This window comes from Hemitrygon akajei, unplaced genomic scaffold (genome assembly GCF_048418815.1).
Source record: "Hemitrygon akajei unplaced genomic scaffold, sHemAka1.3 Scf000054, whole genome shotgun sequence".
Lineage (NCBI taxonomy): Eukaryota > Metazoa > Chordata > Chondrichthyes > Myliobatiformes > Dasyatidae > Hemitrygon > Hemitrygon akajei.
Window position 1 is genome coordinate 6,281,896 of NW_027331940.1, and position 17,882 is coordinate 6,299,777.

The following is a 17,882-nucleotide window of genomic DNA, read 5'->3' on the forward strand; positions in this document are numbered from 1 at the left end:
AGGAACTGAGGGGGTCTGGCAGCATCTGTGGAGGGAAATGAACCGTCAACATTTTGGGCTGAGACCCTCCATGTCGACTGAAAATAGACGGGAAATAGTCAGAGAAAAGAGGAGAGGGGTGGGGATGGGGCAAGAGCTGGGAAGTGAGAGGTGGATCCAGGTGAGTGGGAGGGGTGAAGGTGGAGAAAGCGACGGGGCTTCAGAAATGGAATTTAATTCCACGGAGGATTATAAGAAGTTAGAGAGTGTTTGTTTTAGAGATTCACCAGACTGATTCCTGGAGGACGATGAAGATCAGTGATCGTCTTCACATAAAACAGAGGCCGGCAGATGTGTGGAGACGGAAGGGATCGGACAGAAACATGTGGCTGAGATGGGAGAGCAGTCGCCATCTTGTTGATAGTTAGAGGGGCTGAATGGCCACCTCCTGCTGCTTCTCACTTGATGCTTCAGTGTTCCTGTCCAGTGAGTTTCCGGAGGAACGTGAATAGAAATTAGTATTTATAAGAATAGCAGTGATTTGCATGAAACCTTTTCGGGTCTGACTTGTGTATCGGATTGGGATGGGAACCGAACAAGTAACTCTGAGATCCGAGAGGTCGAGCGATGAGGACGCCAAATGTACCGAGGGCAAAATTTTAACAAAATGTAGCTGGTGTAAATACGAAATAATACGAAATGTGTAAGGGGCTAGGAGCAGAGTCATTGGTTCTGTTGGGAGACACCCCCCCCCCACCCGTCAAGTTTCTCGCTCCCATTTCAAACGCAGATCTGCAGCATCTGAGGTTATCGCTTCCGAAGCCCCGCCCCCGATTTCACAGTCTCCGGGTGGGCGGTGGTTTTCTTTCCGTTCTCTGTTGAATCAGATGATCTGTGGAGATCCGGAGGACCGATGGCAGTCTGCGGGACAAATTGATCAAGTTCTCATCGGTGAATATTGAGCCAAGCAACTAGCGGTGAACGTGACCGACAATTTCCCATCTGTGAGTACTGAAGCTGATCCCGGGGGAGGGGAACCTGATGTTGGGCAGAGAGTCCCGTTAACTTCCCCGATCTGGTGACCTCGTCCCACTTTTTGGATACGACCTGTCGTGGTCGGTCCGGGTTCTGGGACTTTCACACCGCCCCTGGTATTCTGGTCCCAGGAGCGGGATGAGGTGGTGATACCGAGACTGAATCCATCCATTAAGATGTACCTGGCGAACTTTACCTCCATCACCCGGCCCGGTATCGGATCCAAACTTCACCTGCATCGATGCCTGGGCTCGATAATTGTTTTTCATATTTCCAGCACACTGGAAGCGGCCGTTCGGCCCGTTGTGTTCTTGCAGACACGAGGATTAACCAGAGTAATCGCACCCTCGGGAGACTCCTCTACGTGTATGAGTAGCTTCATCTTTCCCCGTTCAGACAGGACAGTGAGATCCAGATCTCTCACGTCCTCTCAGGGGACTGGGAAGTTTATTTCCATCTTCTTTCCATTGCTACGACTTGCCGAAATGCTGACAGTGTTTCCCGATATCTGGTCCTATTAATGCGAGAATTAAGTCTTGTTCATTTATCTGGGTTTCTCGGAAATGTGTACACTCCCCCCAGGATTTCCAAAGGAGCAACCCAGGCTGTCTAATATTTTCACACGATTGAAATGGGGAATCTTTATTTTGTACAGAGGTAAAGTGAAAATCGTGTCTCCGGTATTCTCCACACAGATCAATACATTGCAGCAGTACATTGAGGTAAAACAAATCATTCTGGTTACAGAGAAAGTGCAGTGCAGGTAGATATGTGGTGCAAGGTCACATCGATTTAGACTGTGAGGTCATGAGTCCACTCATCACGCTGTTCGCTTCTAACAGCAGAATGGACACCGTCCTTGAGCCCGCTGGCATGTTTCTGTTCTATTTTATCTTCGCCCCATGGGAGGGTGAGAAGTGAGAATGTTCAGGGTTGTGGGGATCTTTCATTATGTTGGCTGCTTTACTGAGTCAGTGGGAAGTATAGACAGAGTCCATGGAGGGGAGGTTGGTTTCTATGATGTACTCTGCTGTGTCCACAGTTCTCCACTATTTCATTCAGTTACAGGAAGAGCAGTAGCCGTATGAAGATGTGAAGTATCGGGATGGGATACTTTCTGCGGTGCATTGATAAAGTGTGTAGAGTGGAAAAGGACAAAAATCAAAGCTCTTTCTGTTTGTTCTGGCTTTGCTATATTGGAATATGTTATCTAGTAATGTGTATTATTATTTCAGTATCTTTGTATTACTGGACTACTATCAGAGAGTGCACTTGATTCCTTCACCCACCTGGTTCCATCTGCTCATTCCTGCCCATCTTGTTCAACCTCTGTCCAGTCCGTATGCCACCACCTCAATGATATATATCAACCATCTTGTTCAATCTCTGTCCTGCCTGTATCCCAACGCCGCAATGATATATTTCAGCAATCTCTCTTCTAAACTTTGTCTTCGTTGTGAAGTTTTGTATTGCACCGTTCCATTTATTTATTTATTTATTTGCCTGTTTGTTTATTTATTTATTTATTTATTTAGTTAGTTAGTTAGTTAATTAGTTAGTTATTGTTCGCTAGGAATACCAGAGGTTTAGATGGACACAACACGTGACAGGGTAAAAGCAGCCATTTCAATTTTAGTTTCCCCGTTACAAAATGGCTGCAGTGTTAATCTTTGCCATAATGGAACTCATAGCATCTGATGTTGAGTTTGTTATTTCCTTTTTCGGTTATTTTCAGTGAGCCACTTCCTCTGTTTCCAGGGTAATGGCCCGTCTGAGCTGCAGCAAGTGCTGCACATTTTATCGCTCTGTGGTCACCGCCTCTCAGCGTAGAGACAGTGGCCTCGGGAGCAAATGTAACAGAGTGATAGTGGGAGGAAAGGATGCTGTGAGCATTGACTGTATGGGATGTATTACACCAGGGTCAGAATGAACTCAGAACTAACAAATTGGTTGGGGTGGGGGTGGCATTTACAGTTTAGGGTGGCAATCAGTTACTATCTGTGCGTTAAAATGAAGATGGAGAAAATACTACAGTTGCAGGAAATTTAAGGTGAGGAGGAGAAAATACTGGAGACGCTCAGCAGATCGGCAGCATCTTGGACAGTCTCAGTTCTGCAACTGGGTCTTCCACCATTTGTCCTTTCAGAGATGTAGTCTGATGTACTGAGTTCCCAGCATTTTCTACTTTATAATTTTACATTTTGTTCCTGCTACACTGCAGGAAACATGGCAGCCCGCTCTGCTGGGCAAGAACCCACACAGCGATGACATAGGGATCAAATGTGCTCGGTTTAGCTGCTGGGGTCAGGCTGAAGTATATCCGTATCCTCTATACAGACCGGGGAACCGGCCTGAGCACCGGCCCCGGCAGAGGGTCATTAGGTTCCAATTCCACCTTAGTCTGTGAATCGGAAATGGCAGGAACAGCACGGGAAATCGCCGGTGCCAAAGCGTCTTTGTATGGGTGATAATATTGGGCTGGTGACTCTGAGGATATGGAACTGGCAGTATACGGGCTACAGTCCAGGTTGGTAATTCGACAGCTGGGATCGGAATTTTCTCAGTCTGCAGTGAAACTGAATTCTCGGGCGGTTGGGCATAGGTTATGGGGAAATCACCGTCTACACTGTCCAATAGGACATCACATGTGTCAAGTATTTTGGAGATTATTTAAGAGTTAACTAGGGAGTTGGGTGAAGTTGGGCAGTGATGTTGTTCATCTGAACTTTGGTAAAGTCTGTATCAAGATCCCGCATGGCAGCTGATCGGGAAGGTTCGGTCACGTGGGATTCACGGGGAGCTGACGAGGTGGATTCACACCGGGCTCACAACAAGAAGCAGGGGGAGATGATTGAAGATGGTTTTAGCGAATGGAGGCCTGTAGCGAGGGGAATGTGTGTGTCAGTGTCGACACCTCTGTAATTCACTATTCATGTCACTGATTTGTATATGAATGTACATGGCTACACAGAGTATTATGTACCGTTGTGTTCACCTTATTGTCGTAAATATATTATCAAGCTGGAGAGAGTGCAGAAGAGTTTGCTGAAGATGTTGCCTGGACTAGAGGGCCGAGTCATAGGAAGCGTTTGGCCGAGCTGGGTCTTTAGTCCAGAGGAGAATGAGAGTGAAATTATAGGAGTTCATGAAATCAAGAGGGAGTGTAGATATGTGGTTGGTCGTGGTATTTTACCCAGGTTGCAAAATTCAGAATTGTTTGATGTCATTCCAGTACAGAAGTGTAAAGGAGAACAAAATAATTGTTACTCTGAAAAAAAAACAACACAATGATGGAGACCACAATAATAAACAAAACACAGTACATGAAGTATGATAGTTTAAAAAGATTTATTGTATGTCTATAAAGTGACGTTAATCACAGAAGTGTCTGGACATGTGAGACTGACATTGATTCTTCTTCTGCCTGTGACTTGCGCGTTACACGCTTGGGCGATCATGGGTCTCCACATCCAATGATCCCTCACAGCGGCAATGATATCCGGCACATTTAGATCTGTTAGTTCTTTCACAGTGTCCATATATTGTCTTCTTTGTCTGACTCTTCCGCGTTTCCCAGGCATACGGCCTTGCATTGTAAGACATTCTATTTCTCCCTTTATGATGACATGGCCCAAGAATTTAAGTTTCCTCTCATTTAATGTTCTCATTAAATATCTTTTCGTATGGGTACGTTGGAAATACTGTCTCATTAGTTACCTATCTCTATATGATATTTTTAGCATTCTAAAAAAAACACACATTTCTGTTGCTTCTAAGTTTCTTTGGAGTTCAGGTGTTACAGTCCACGTTTCGGAAGCACACAGCAAGATTGACCAGATGTAACATTTCAGTAGCCTACGCCTTGTTGTCATAGAAATGTGTCTGTTGGTAAAAATGGGTTTCATTTTTTGGAAGTTGGTTTTGACAATGGCAATTCTTGTTTTTATTTCTACTTTACTTCTAGCAGCTTGTGATGTAAAGCTGCCAACTTAATTAAAGCCGGTCTTTTGTTCAGTCTCTTGGTTACCGATGGACAATTGGCAGTTGGGAGTATCCTGCCCATTTTATATTACCATATTTTTGTTTTTTTTTACCGTTGATGGTTAGTAGAGAATATGCACTTATTTGTACTACTTTGTCTAGGAGGATTTGTAGGTCTTCTGCAGCACTTGCTCTCAGGCGGTATCGTCTGCATATCTTATATGGTTGATGTAAACACCTCCAATTTTTATCCCATCTAGGTCTTCTGTTTCTCTGAGAACCATTTCAGCATAGATATTAAATAATTCCAGTGAGGCAACGCCTCTCTGTCTAACTCCCCTTTGAATTTTAGTCCTACTGCTTATATTACCATCATTTTTTACTGCCACTGTTTGATTCCAATATAAATTTTGAAGCGGTTATTTATCCCTTCCGTCAATATTTAGTTAAGTGAGAATTTGAAATAATTTTTCATGTTGCACTTTGTAGAAAACTTTAGTGAAATCAATAAAACATAAAAAGATATCGTTTTCATATTCAATTGCCCTTTCTGAAAGCATTCGTAGTATGAAAATTGTGTTCCTAGTTCATCTATCCACCATTAACTAATATTACAGTTCAGAAGTTTCTGGCCTTAGCTTATTTTTGATTTGACTCAGAACAATTCTCAGCAAAATCTTTGTAATGTGACTCAGAAGACTGATTGTTCTATAATTTTCGCTGTCGATAGTTCCAGGAATTTTAGGCAGAGTTATAAATACTGATTTCAAGAGATTGTCAGGCAATACACTAGACTCATATATGCCATTAAACACTTCAAAATTATTGTCTATGCCCAGATCTTCTAGGGCTTGTATCATTTCCACTGAAATTCCATCAGGTCCAGTGGCTTTACCTTGTTTCATGCTTTTCATTGCTTTAGTTATTTCTTCTTCGGTAATGAGGGCCAGAATTAGGGTGTTTTATATATGGGGGTTCCCCTCTATCTCAAAAAGCTGCTCTATATACTGAATCCACCTCTCACATACTCTATCTGGATCTGTTAGGATGGATCCGTCTGCTGATCCTATTCATCATGCAGAGGAGGTTTTCTTAATGCCAGTAATTTCCTTAAATTTTCTGGTGCATTTCTGTGCTGTTGTTAATTTGGCCTTCTACTTCATTTTATTTTTTGATTCAGCCGCTCTCCCTTTGCAATATTGCGCAATTCTCTGGTCTGTGACATTGACCGTATGTCTATAAAGTGACGATAGGCACAGGATTGTCTGGCCATATGAGACTGACATTGATTCTGTGTCCGTAAAGTGACGTTAGACACAGAGTGTCTGGCCATATGAGACTGACAATGATTCTCTGTCCGTAAAGTGACGATAGACACAGGATTGTCTGGACATATGAGACTGACATTGATTCTGTGTCCATGAAGTGACGTTAGACAAAGGATTGTCTGGACATATGAGACTGACATTGATTCTGTGTCCATGAAGTGACGATAGACAAAGGATTGTCTGGACATATGAGACTGACATTGATTCTGTGTCCATGAAGTGACGTTAGACACAGGAGTGTCTGGACATATGAGACTGACATTGATTCTGTGTCCATAAAGTGACGTCAGGCACAGGAGTGTCTGGACATGTGAGACTGACATTGATTCTGTGTCCATGAAGTGACGATAGACACAGGATTGTCTGGACATATGAGACTGACATTGATTCTGTGTCCATGAAGTGACGATAGACACAGGATTGTCTGGACATATGAGACTGACATTGATTCTGTGTCCATAAAGTGACGTCAGGCACAGGAGTGTCTGGACATGTGAGACTGACATTGATTCTGTGTCCATGAAGTGACGATAGACACAGGAGTGTCTGGACATATGAGACTGACATTGATTCTATGTCCATGAAGTGACGATAGACACAGGATTGTCTGGACATATGAGACTGACATTGATTCTGTGTCCATGAAGTGACGATAGACACAGGATTGTCTGGCCATGTGAGACTGACATTGATTCTGTGTCCATGAAGTGACGATAGACACAGGATTGTCTGGCCATGTGAGACTGACATCGATTCTGTGTCCATGAAGTGACGATAGACACAGGATTGTCTGGCCATATGAGACTGACATTGATTCTGTGTCCATGAAGTGACGATAGACACAGGAGTGTCTGGACATATGAGACTGACATTGATTCTATGTCCATGAAGTGACGATAGACACAGGATTGTCTGGACATATGAGACTGACATTGATTCTGTGTCCATGAAGTGACGATAGACACAGGATTGTCTGGCCATATGAGACTGACATTGATTCTGTGTCCATGAAGTGACGATAGACACAGGATTGTCTGGACATATGAGACTGACATTGATTCTATGTCCATGAAGTGACGATAGACACAGGATTGTATGGCCATGTGAGACTGACATCGATTCTGTGTCCATGAAGTGACGATAGGCACAGGAGTGTCTGGCCATATGAGACTGACATTGATTCTGTGTCCATGAAGTGACGATAGACACAGGATTGTCTGGACACGTGAGACTGACAACGATTCTATTTTCGTAAAGTGACATTAGGCACAGGAAAGCCTGGACCTACTGGAGAATGATATTGACTGCCTGTCCATAAAGTCACTTTAGACAGAGGAGTGCCTAGAACTGTCAGGAAATGTTAAACTGGTAGTGGGTGGGTTATGAAGGGTGGGTTATGAAGGGTGGGTTAGTGAGTAGAGGTGTTGATCAGGCTTACTGCTTGTTCTAAATATCTGTTTTGAGCCCGATTGTCCTGCCGTGGGTGTTACAGATCCACAATTCCTTTAAAGTAGCGCCAGAGTTGTAAAGAGAGTTTAGGACATATTGACCATTCTAACAGGCTTTTACGAAGAGGGGCTGGGATATTAATGCTAAAGTTGTAAAAGACACCGAGAATCCAAAAAAAAAAACCAGAATTGAGTGCAGTTCTGGCCAGCTACTTGCAGCAAAGATATCGATAAGCGTGAAAGAGTGTAGGGAAAATTACACGGACATTGCTAGTATTTCAGGAAATAATTATAGTGATAGGTTGAACAGGTTAGAACTCGATTACCTGGAATACAGTGGAATGATGGGATCTCCTAGCAGGATTTCAACTTTTTTTATGCCATTTGCCCCGACAATTAAAGGAAAGGTCCAGGACCCTAGGTGGGGAAGCCCTTCTAGGGATATAGAAATCTATGATGGTATAAATAGGGTGAATGCAGTTAGTCATTTCCCCTCAGGTTGGGTAAAATCATGGATTTAGGGCAAAAAGTGACACATTTAAGGGTAATCTGAGGGAGAACTACTTCACTCAGAGGGTGGAGCGAATGCGGAACAAGTTCCCAGCAGATGTAAGAGATGAAGATCCGATTGTGGTATTTCAGAGATGTTTGGGGAGGTACATGGATGAGGGAGGTATAGAGGGCTGTGGTCTGGGTGCAGGGGGATGGAACCACACCGAACATGGCACGGACTGGATGGGCTAACAGTCCTGTGTCTGTGCTGTAAGGGCTCTGTGAATCTCAATTGAAACTTCTACACATAATCGACATTTATTGTAGACAGGTCATAGAAAACATAGAAAATAGGTGCAGGAGTAGGCCATTCGGCCCTTCGAGCCTGCACCGCCATTCAGTATGATCATGGCTGATCATCCAACTCAGAACCCTGTACCTGCTTTCTCTCCATACTCCCTGATCCCTTTAGCCACTAGGGCCATATCTAACTTATATTATATTTAACTTATAGGTCGTATCCAACACTGCGATTTATTTTGGACCAGCAGCTACACTGCTGAGAGCTCTGTAGAGCTGGAACCACATTGAGATTTACTGAATGTACCTCCAAGGGGTAAAAACAACCACTGGAATTTTAGTATCACCATTACAAAATGGCTGAATGTTCAGTTCAATTTTGTCACAACAAAGCCGAGAACGTGTCACACCGAGTTTATTATTTCCCCGCTCGGTTATCGTTGCGAGCCACTTCCTCCGTCACCAGGGCAACAGCTCACCAGAGCTGCAGAGAGTGTTGAACACGTTTATCGCTCTCTGTTTGCTGACTCTCAGCTGAGAGACAGTGGCCTCAGATACGAGGATGCTTTGAGCATTTGCTGATGATACTAAGTGGGTGGCAGTGTAACATGTGATGAGGATGTTAGGAGAATTCAGGGTGACTTGGATAGGCTGGGTGAGTGGTCATATACTTGGGCAGATGACGTTTAATGTGAATAGGTGTGAGGTTATCCACTTTGGGAGTAAGAACAGGAAGGCAGATTATTATCTGAATGGTATAGAGTTGGGTAAGGGAGAAATACAAAGAGATCTAGGAGTCCTTGTTCATTAGTCACTGAAGCAGAATGAGAAAGTGCGGCAGGCAGTGAAGAAGGCTAATGGAAAGTTGGCCTTTATTACAAAGGGAATTGCGTACAAGAGCAAGGAAATCCTCTTGCATTTGTACAGGGCCTTGGTGAGACCACACCTGGAGTATTGTGTACAGTTTTGGTCTCCAGGGTTAAGGAAGGACATCCTGGCTGTAGAGGAAGTGCAGCATAGATTCACGAGGTTAATTCCTGGGATGTCAAGACTGTCTTACGCAGAGAGGTTAGAGAGACTGGGCTTGTACGCGCTGGAATTAAGGAGATTGAGAGGGGATCTGATTGCAACATATAAGATTATTAAGCGATTGGACGAGATAGAGGCAGGAAATATGTTCCAGATGCTGGGAGAGTCCAGTACCAGAGGGCATGGTTTGAGAATAAGGGCTAGGTCATTTAGGACAGAGTTAAGGAAAAATTTCTTCTCCCAGAGAGTTGTGGGGGTGTGGAATGCACTGCCTCGGAAGGCAGTGGAGGCCAATTCTCTGGATGCTTTCAAGAAGGAGCTAGATAGGTATCTTATGGATAGGGGAATCAAGAGATATGGGGACAAGGCAGGAACCGGGTATTGATAGTAGATGATCAGCCATCTATTTACTGTACGGGATGGAATGAAGAAGATTGTAGGGATTGCATCTATGTAATTCTGTTCTGGGTGTCAAACATCTTGCAGTCAGTCAATCGTTTCTGCATCAAAAGAACAAAATGATATCTTCTGCACTGACTTTCCAGTGCTATATTTTCAATTTTATATTTAAAACATTCTCTTCCTGTTACCCGACGGGGAAAATGGCTGCTAATTGACCTGGGATACACCGCACTCAATAAAATAATGAACAACTGTGTTCAATGAAACTGTGGGAACAAGCGAAAATGTATCAGCAACCTCTTTGTGATCCACGGCCCATGTTTTACAGCTAATCCCCGTCTAGAAAAAGGGTCATCAGGCTTCAGTTCTGTCACGGTTTGGTGTGGGAGTGTAAGTTTTTGAACTGGGATTAGCTGAGACACTGCCGCATATTACCAGCAGCAAAGAGCCCTGGGAGAGTTGGTGCTTGAGATACAATCTTGGGATGTGGTCTCCAGGAATATGGGACTATCAGTGTTTGGGCTTCGGTCTACGTTGGTGCATTTACAGATGCGGCTGGATGTTCCTCCTTCCGCAATGACGCAGACGTCTCCGGTGGCTGGATATTGGTAGCGTGAATCTCTCAGTGTGAGATGCGGGAACACCCAGTGTGAGATGTGGAAAAGATATGCGGGCTGTGACCTTCTGAGGTTGGATCCTGGGATACCACACATGTCTTGACCCAGATAAAATGAACCCGGGGATCAAGCTGTCCGGGTTTATGAGATGTTGAGCGAGTATTTCTGTTCTGTGCTCAGTTGTTTGGTTTTGAAGTCTCTTTGGAAGCAAAGCAGAGAATGAGTTCCCATTCCATCCCTCACAGGGAGAGGCTGTGATTAAATACGCTGTTTTGTGTTTGCACCAGTAGAAATAGACCGGGGTTTCAGAAATCAATTCACATTTGGAAATTCCCCCTCACTGTCACCTGTCTATCTGCCAGTGCGAGTCAAAGAGGAACTCAGGATGCTGAAGATAGAACAGAACATTGAACAGTACATCACAGGAACAGGCCCCTCGGCCACAATGGTGTACCAAGCCAGCTGAAAAGTAAATCACCCCCCCCCCCACAAATCTAGGGTTGGTGGGGGGGGGGGTTGAAGTTACGGCGGGGGTGATTATTTACCAACTGAATAACAACAAGCCTGCATGCAGTGGGAATGGAGAGGGTGTCTTGATTAGACGGAGAGTGTGGGATCTGAGAGTGCTGCCTCAGAATAAAGAAGCGTCACTTTAAAATTGAGATGAGAGACATTACTTCAGCCAAAGGTTGTTTGATCTGTGGAATTTGTCACCACAAACAGTGGTGGAGGCTATCGTTGGGTATATTCATGTTCTGGATTGCTAAATAGGTTGAGAATTATAGCAGGAAGCAAGAATACGGTGTTGGAAAATAATCCTCCATGATTGATTATGGAACAGACTAGAATGACTTTATCACATAATTCTCCTGTTATATATTATGACTTGTATCTTTACTATGACTGAATGATGACTTCCTTGTATTCCATCACAAACAAGAGAAAATCTTCAGATGTTGGAAATCCAAGCAATACACACAAAATGCTGGAGGAACTAAGCAGCTGGAAGAGAGGAGCGTTGACATCCAGATGTTGCCTGGCCTGATGAGTTCCTCCAGCATTTTGTCTGTGTTCCTTTGTATCCCATATCAGGCTTTGTAAAGTTTGAGGGACAGTTACAGATTTCTTCACTCGGATCATGACATATGCGTTCAAAATTTAAATTTCAGGTTAACGCTTTGTTCTCGTTTGTTTTAGTAACATACTTCATTACTTCTTTCGTTGAAGTTAGACCTGCGGTGAGAGGTTTATTGGAAGAAACGCCCACAACTGGAAGCAATCCACAACTGAAAAAGAGGGAACAGCAACAATTGAACCAGCCCGAGGACGGAGATCATCAATTCGACAGAACCCTTCTGACTCGAAGTTTCCATTGATTCAGTCAGCAGAAAGTTTGGTGAGTCTCATTTACCCAAACACTGGTCCTTTAGACATTACATTTCTGTACCAAGGAAGATAGGAAATAGCTGGAGTGAGACTGAATAAATGTAGAAGTGCCTGTTGCAATCATTCCAGATCTACTGATGTGCTGTCGATATAAGTTCTGCATAATAATTATATTATGCAAGTGAAAAGAAACCATACATTGATTAACTATATACATCGAGATTTGTGTGTTAATGTTGTATCCCAGCAGGTTGCAGATCGACCATGACACAATCGGTGAGCTGGTCAGCGCGGTACGGGACCGAGGGACGCGCTCCCCGATCCCTGTTACTGACTCTACAGTCTCCCCATCTACCGCGCGCACCAGCTCACCGCCCCGCCCACTGCCCACGCGCGCCCTCTCGCCTTCTCGGGCTGACGTTGAGAAGATTTAAGCATGCTGCGCGTGCCCGGTATCTCTCGTGAACTGACGTGAGATTTACTTGTCTCTCATTGGTGACACCAAATACCAATTTAGCATACCAACCAAAGGGGATATGGGCTTCGTCATTAAGGAGTTCCCTTAACAAAGATTTGGCGGAGCTGTAAAGGCGACGGATTGAAGTGGGAGTTCAGGGGGTTTATCTCCTCTGAATGAGCTAGGATGGAGAAGGCTTCAGCATATTTTCAGTGGACACCGATAAAGTGTTGCCTGCAAGTGCGGAGTCGGGGTGATTTTGACAGCAAGTCACGATCTTACTATCTGACACGGTGGGCTGGAGGGACCCGGTGGCTGCCTTTTGTTTGCGGTGTCTGGGTTTAAACAATGGAGTAAACAGACCCACCTCGGGCCAGCAGGCTGTCCCAGTGGGTGTTGTGTGGTCAGATGCTTGGAGTATGGTTGCTCCCTGTCTGCATTAGGGACAAAATGCAACATTTACAAGTCTGTTATTGACTGAAAACATCTATATTCATTCTTTTTTTTTTGTTTATGATACAATCATTGTCCAATTTATGTTCAAGTTTAATAGTCATTCAAAACATACATGAAAACACATGAACACAGCCAAATACAACCGCGTTAATGCACACAAAGCCTCCTTGCTGGAAACTGCCTCTCTAAGATACCCCAAGGGCATAGGCATTTCCTGAATAATATTATCTATCCATCGTAGCCTCTGTCATCCTCTCCTTCTTTTGCCTTCTGTTTTACCGAACATGAGAGTCTTCTCCAAGGAATCCTGTCCCCTCATGATGTGGTCAAAATAATTGAGCTTTTCAAGCTTCCCAGTGAGCAGTCTGGCGTATTTCTCCAAGTATTGACTTGTTGGATCTTCTTGCTGTCCAACGAACACTTTCCCCCAATATCCAAGTTCAGAGGCGTTGATTATTTTGTATTCAGCCTTACTAATAGTCCAGCTCTCACAGCCTTACATCACTACTGGAAATACTATATACTTGACTCTACGGTCCTTCGCAGACAATGTTATGTCTCTGCACTTCAGTATTTTATCTAAATTTGCCATTGCTACCCTCCCCAGAAGTAAGCGCCGTTTAATACGCTGCATTTAGCATCATTTTCAATCTTTCTTTACTGATTAAAAAATTTATATGAATAGATACAAATCAGGGGTGGTTATTTCAAATACATAATAGAATAAATGTACAAACAAAGAAAATGATATACACTGTCAAAATCATGTGTAATATAATATTAGGCTATTATATATAAACAGAGAACAACAACTCCTCTTGACAATTCATACAAAAAAAGACTGGTAATGTTCTATTTATAGGAGAGAAAAAAAACACTAAACTAACCTAAAACAAAAAAAAGGGGGGGGGGACTGGGCATTCCATCTGAGGACAAGATTACAAAAAAAGAAGAAAGCGTTCGTCTAGTCAAATCTGAAACTTCACGGAGGGAGAAAGAAAAGAAAGAAAAAAAACAAAAAAAAGAAAAAAAGAAAAGAAAAGAAGTTAGTTCGTATGAAAATGTTGAATAAAAGGTGGCCAGGTTTGTTCAAATTTGAAAGATGTATCGAACGTCCAACTTCTAATTTTCTCCAAGTTTAAACAAAACATAATGGAGGAGAGCCAAAAAAAAGCAGTAGGTGGATTAGGATCCTTCCAATGCAACAAAATAGCTCTCCTACCCAATAAATTTGAAAAGGCTATCACATTTACCAACTATAGAAATCTTTGAACCAGGGAAGAAAAAATTCGTCTCTGCTTCCACTTCCTTTCCACTTATTACCACAGAGTTAATAGGACTGGCTGGTTTTCTTAATATTGAGCAAGAAGCCAGCTTTCAACTTTTTCTTTCACTTTCATTAGAAGCTTCTTCAGATCCTCCTCACTTTCAGCCATTAGAATAGTACCACATGCATATCTGAATTTATTAATATTCTGTCTGGTAATTTTCACTGCAACATTTTGAGTCCTCTGGACTCAATTCCTCATATGTTCAGCATATAGATTAAATAAGCAGGGTGACAATATGCAGCCTGGTCATACTCCTTTCCAAATCTTGAACCAGTTTTTGTTCTGTGTCGTGCTAACTGTTGCTTCTTGATCTTTGTACAAATTTCTCATAAGGCAGAACAGATGTCCAGGTATTCCCATTTCTTTAAGGATTTGCCATGGTTTATTATGGACCACAATGCTGAAGGCTTTAGAGTAGTCAATAAAACACAGATAAATACTTTTCTGAAATTCTCGCGATTTCTCCATTATCCAGCGTAGGTTAGCAATTTGGTCTCTGGTGTCTCTGCCTCTTCTAAAAGCAGCTTCTATCTGGCAGTTCGTGTTCCATATATTGCTCGGGTCTTGCTTGCACAATCTTTAGCTTTACCTTTCTAGCACGTGAAAACTTTCGGTAATTTGAACAGTACTTTACATTTCCGTTCTTGGGTATTGGGATAAAAACGGATCTTAATCCAGCCAAAAAGTCATTGTTGTTTATATTTTCCCAGATCTGCTGGAAAATTGCATGCAACACTTTTACAGCATCACCTTTTAGAATTTTCAACAATTTTACTGAAATCCTGTCACATCCTGCAGCCTTATTATTGGCAATGTTTTCTATCACCCATTCGACTTCACTTTCCAGAATGTCTGGCTCTAGATCGATGAGGGAGTCATTGCAGGTGTCTTCGCTGTTGGATCTTTCTGCAATTCTTCTGTGTGTTCCTGCCAACTCCCTTTGATGTCCTTTGCTTCTGTAAAGTCCTTCCCTTCTTTGTCTTCTCCTATGCTCATTTACATGAAATGTTCCTTTGATTTCTCTAATCTTCTGCAACAGATCTCTTCTTTTTTTCCAATTCTGTTGGCTTCTTCAGCTTCAGTGCATCGCTCCTTTAAGTAAGTTTCCTTATATTTCCTTGCTATCTTTTTGAAATTTGTGTTCAGTTGGAGGTCTTTGTTCCAATCTCCATTTACTCCCTGGAATGTCGGAGAGTGAGCAGTGACCTTACAAAAGTGTTTTAAATTTGAAGGACAGAGTAACTGAATCATACTTTTTTATTTGTGTAATTCAGGTCATTGCCAGCAGGTGGGGCTTGCTTCCACCCGGACGTCAGACAAGCAGACGATAATCAACCAACTTCAGTCAGAGTCAGAATGGACACAGGTATGTTCATTGGGCTCTTTCTCATTAAAACTCTGTCATCATGGTACACGTGTAATCAAATCGTCAATAATTCAGAGGGATAAACTTGGGCGATAAAGGGGCAGAGAGAAAGTACCATCAAACGGGGTCATTGTTCCAACTGGTAAAGCGTCCACGAGCATTGGAACAATTCACCAGCTCCAGCGCAGGGACCTAACGAGGGAAATGATCGAATCGCACCCCTCACCACACAAATCTTCACCTGAGTGAAAGGAGAAGGAGCCCCTGAATAAGGTGGGAGTGGGTAACAGTCAGACAGGAATACAACAGCGGGCAAGGTAACAGTCGAGGGAACAGACAGAATTTCCGTCAGCATTTGGTACGCCCTGATGTGGGAAATGCCTCCGACAGCCGTTGAGAGAAACAGACGTTGTTTTCTGTTTGGAAGGGCAATGGTGAACTCTGCCCAGATTAACGGGTTGTTGCACAATGGAGGTGAGGGGAGTTCCCGGTGTCTGTTTCCCGTGGCCGAGTTAAAGAACGTTATATTGAGGGAGGACGGGCTGGGTGCAGGAGACAGTGAACAAGAGAAATTGTACACAGGGAATCTGGTGGGTGGGGGGGGGGGCTACTGAAGCAATGAAATGTCCTTGGCGAATAGGATTAAAGTAAAACAAAATAATAAGTGGAGAGGGCACCGTACAAAATGCTGGAGGAACTCAGCAGGTCAGGAAGCACCTATAGAGAAAAAATAACCTTCAACGTTTCGGGCTGAGAATCTGTAAATTGATTTCAAAGTCGTCTTGGGTACATAAAATGGAGTCAGCACTAGAGGAGCGTTGTTCAGGCTGAAGGTCTGTGACCAGTCGTGTTCGCAAGGATCACTGTTTCGCCATGCGTCGTGTGTGTGAATCAAATAGGTTAATCATATGATAAACTGGGTGGACTTATTCGTTGATTTACAGAGTTGGAGGAGTTGAATAAATTTGGGACTGTTGTCAATGTGTTCAGAATCCAGTTAGAAATAGGAACAGAGAGTCACCAAGTACAGATAATTCAGGCAAATGTGAGAAGTTACATTTTGAGAGGTCAAATTCGCGAGCAATGTGCACAGTGAATGTTGGGACTGATAATAAGATTGATGTACTGTCGGGTTTTGTGATGGATGTGCATAGCTCCCTGAAGGTGGCAACACAATTGGTGGTGTGCTAACGATGAGTTGAGGTATTTGTTAAAGTTAGACTGTAACTGGATACGCGTTGGTTAAGAGACAATTTCAGTATTGTGCACAAATCGAGAATGATGTGGAGGGTCTGTAGAGGGTGCAGACGAGTTTCACCACAAAAACCTGAGGTAACAGGTTTAAGTTTAGATGGAAAAGTTTAAAGGGGATTTAGGATGCATGTTTTCCACAGAGAGTGATCGGTGTCTGGAATTAGCTGCCGAGGGAGCGACTGGAAACAGATACTCAGCAACGTCTGAGAGGCGTTTGAACTCATGAGTAGGCTGGGAACGGAGGGATATTGACCATGTTCCTGAAGATGGGATTGGTTTAAATTGGCGTTGTGCCCGCATATGCATGGTACATGTACTATTTTATGTTCTATGACCAACTACAGATTTGAACTCCGCCATCTCCGTCTTCCTGTCAAATTGTGAGGATCACCAACTGTTCCAGTTGACGAGATTCTACAAGGAGCGACTGGAGCAGGCGATTGAGGAGGGTGTGGAGAGAGTCAGCTTCATGTTAATGGGCGAGGATCACTTCACCGGGCTAGAGTATCAAGTAAGTGGTTGGAACATAGGCTGAGTGTAGATTCTACTGAATCAATCACAGACCGACAGAACCGGTGTAACGGCACCTCTGGGCAGTGAAAATCCTGTAATGCTTGTGGTGAACATCAAGAAAAGAGTTTTCATCTGCGAAAACCCTGAACTTTTATTAACCAATACAAGCCTCTCTCCAGTTTTCTGATCACATTCATTTATAGACAGATTAGGATACAGGCAATGATTGACTGGTGAATTTAGTGATGTGACACTTGACGGACATTGCAAGTGGACAGAGAACCACTTTACACCACTCTCTCTGACATCACACCATGTTCCCAATGTTCGACCTTAGTGGCCATTCATCAATGTGTTCTCCTGATGACCCACGGGTTTCCCACAAATCAAATATATAGTGACTTGACTTATTTCTCAGCTCATTCTCAGTCTACCTTCAACCCCATTTTCAACTCAGGCAACAGTGACTATCGTCTGTCATTTGAACTGCTGACTCTTATTTTGATCA

The 17,882-nt window shown here is 43.3% G+C and overlaps 3 protein-coding genes across 3 annotated transcripts in view; all 3 read left to right on the forward strand.

Moving 5' to 3' along the window:
• LOC140721392 (uncharacterized) overlaps window positions 1-17,882 on the forward strand; it is a 1,266,977-nt gene that overhangs the window by 920,427 nt on the left and 328,668 nt on the right. Inside the window, exons 2-3 of the mRNA XM_073036244.1 lie at window positions 11,839-12,007; window positions 15,516-15,607. Coding sequence (XP_072892345.1) covers window positions 15,598-15,607 — 10 coding nt within the window. The 5' untranslated portion in view covers window positions 11,839-12,007; window positions 15,516-15,597. The remainder of the gene's footprint in view (window positions 1-11,838; window positions 12,008-15,515; window positions 15,608-17,882) is intronic.
• Window positions 1-17,882, forward strand: part of LOC140721387 (NACHT, LRR and PYD domains-containing protein 12-like) — a 469,945-nt gene that overhangs the window by 106,432 nt on the left and 345,631 nt on the right. The window lies entirely within an intron of this gene.
• The window catches only part of LOC140721338 (NACHT, LRR and PYD domains-containing protein 3-like), a 126,055-nt gene continuing 124,211 nt past the window's right edge, over window positions 16,039-17,882 (forward strand). Inside the window, exons 1-2 of the mRNA XM_073036181.1 lie at window positions 16,039-16,081; window positions 17,206-17,372. Coding sequence (XP_072892282.1) covers window positions 16,039-16,081; window positions 17,206-17,372 — 210 coding nt within the window. The remainder of the gene's footprint in view (window positions 16,082-17,205; window positions 17,373-17,882) is intronic.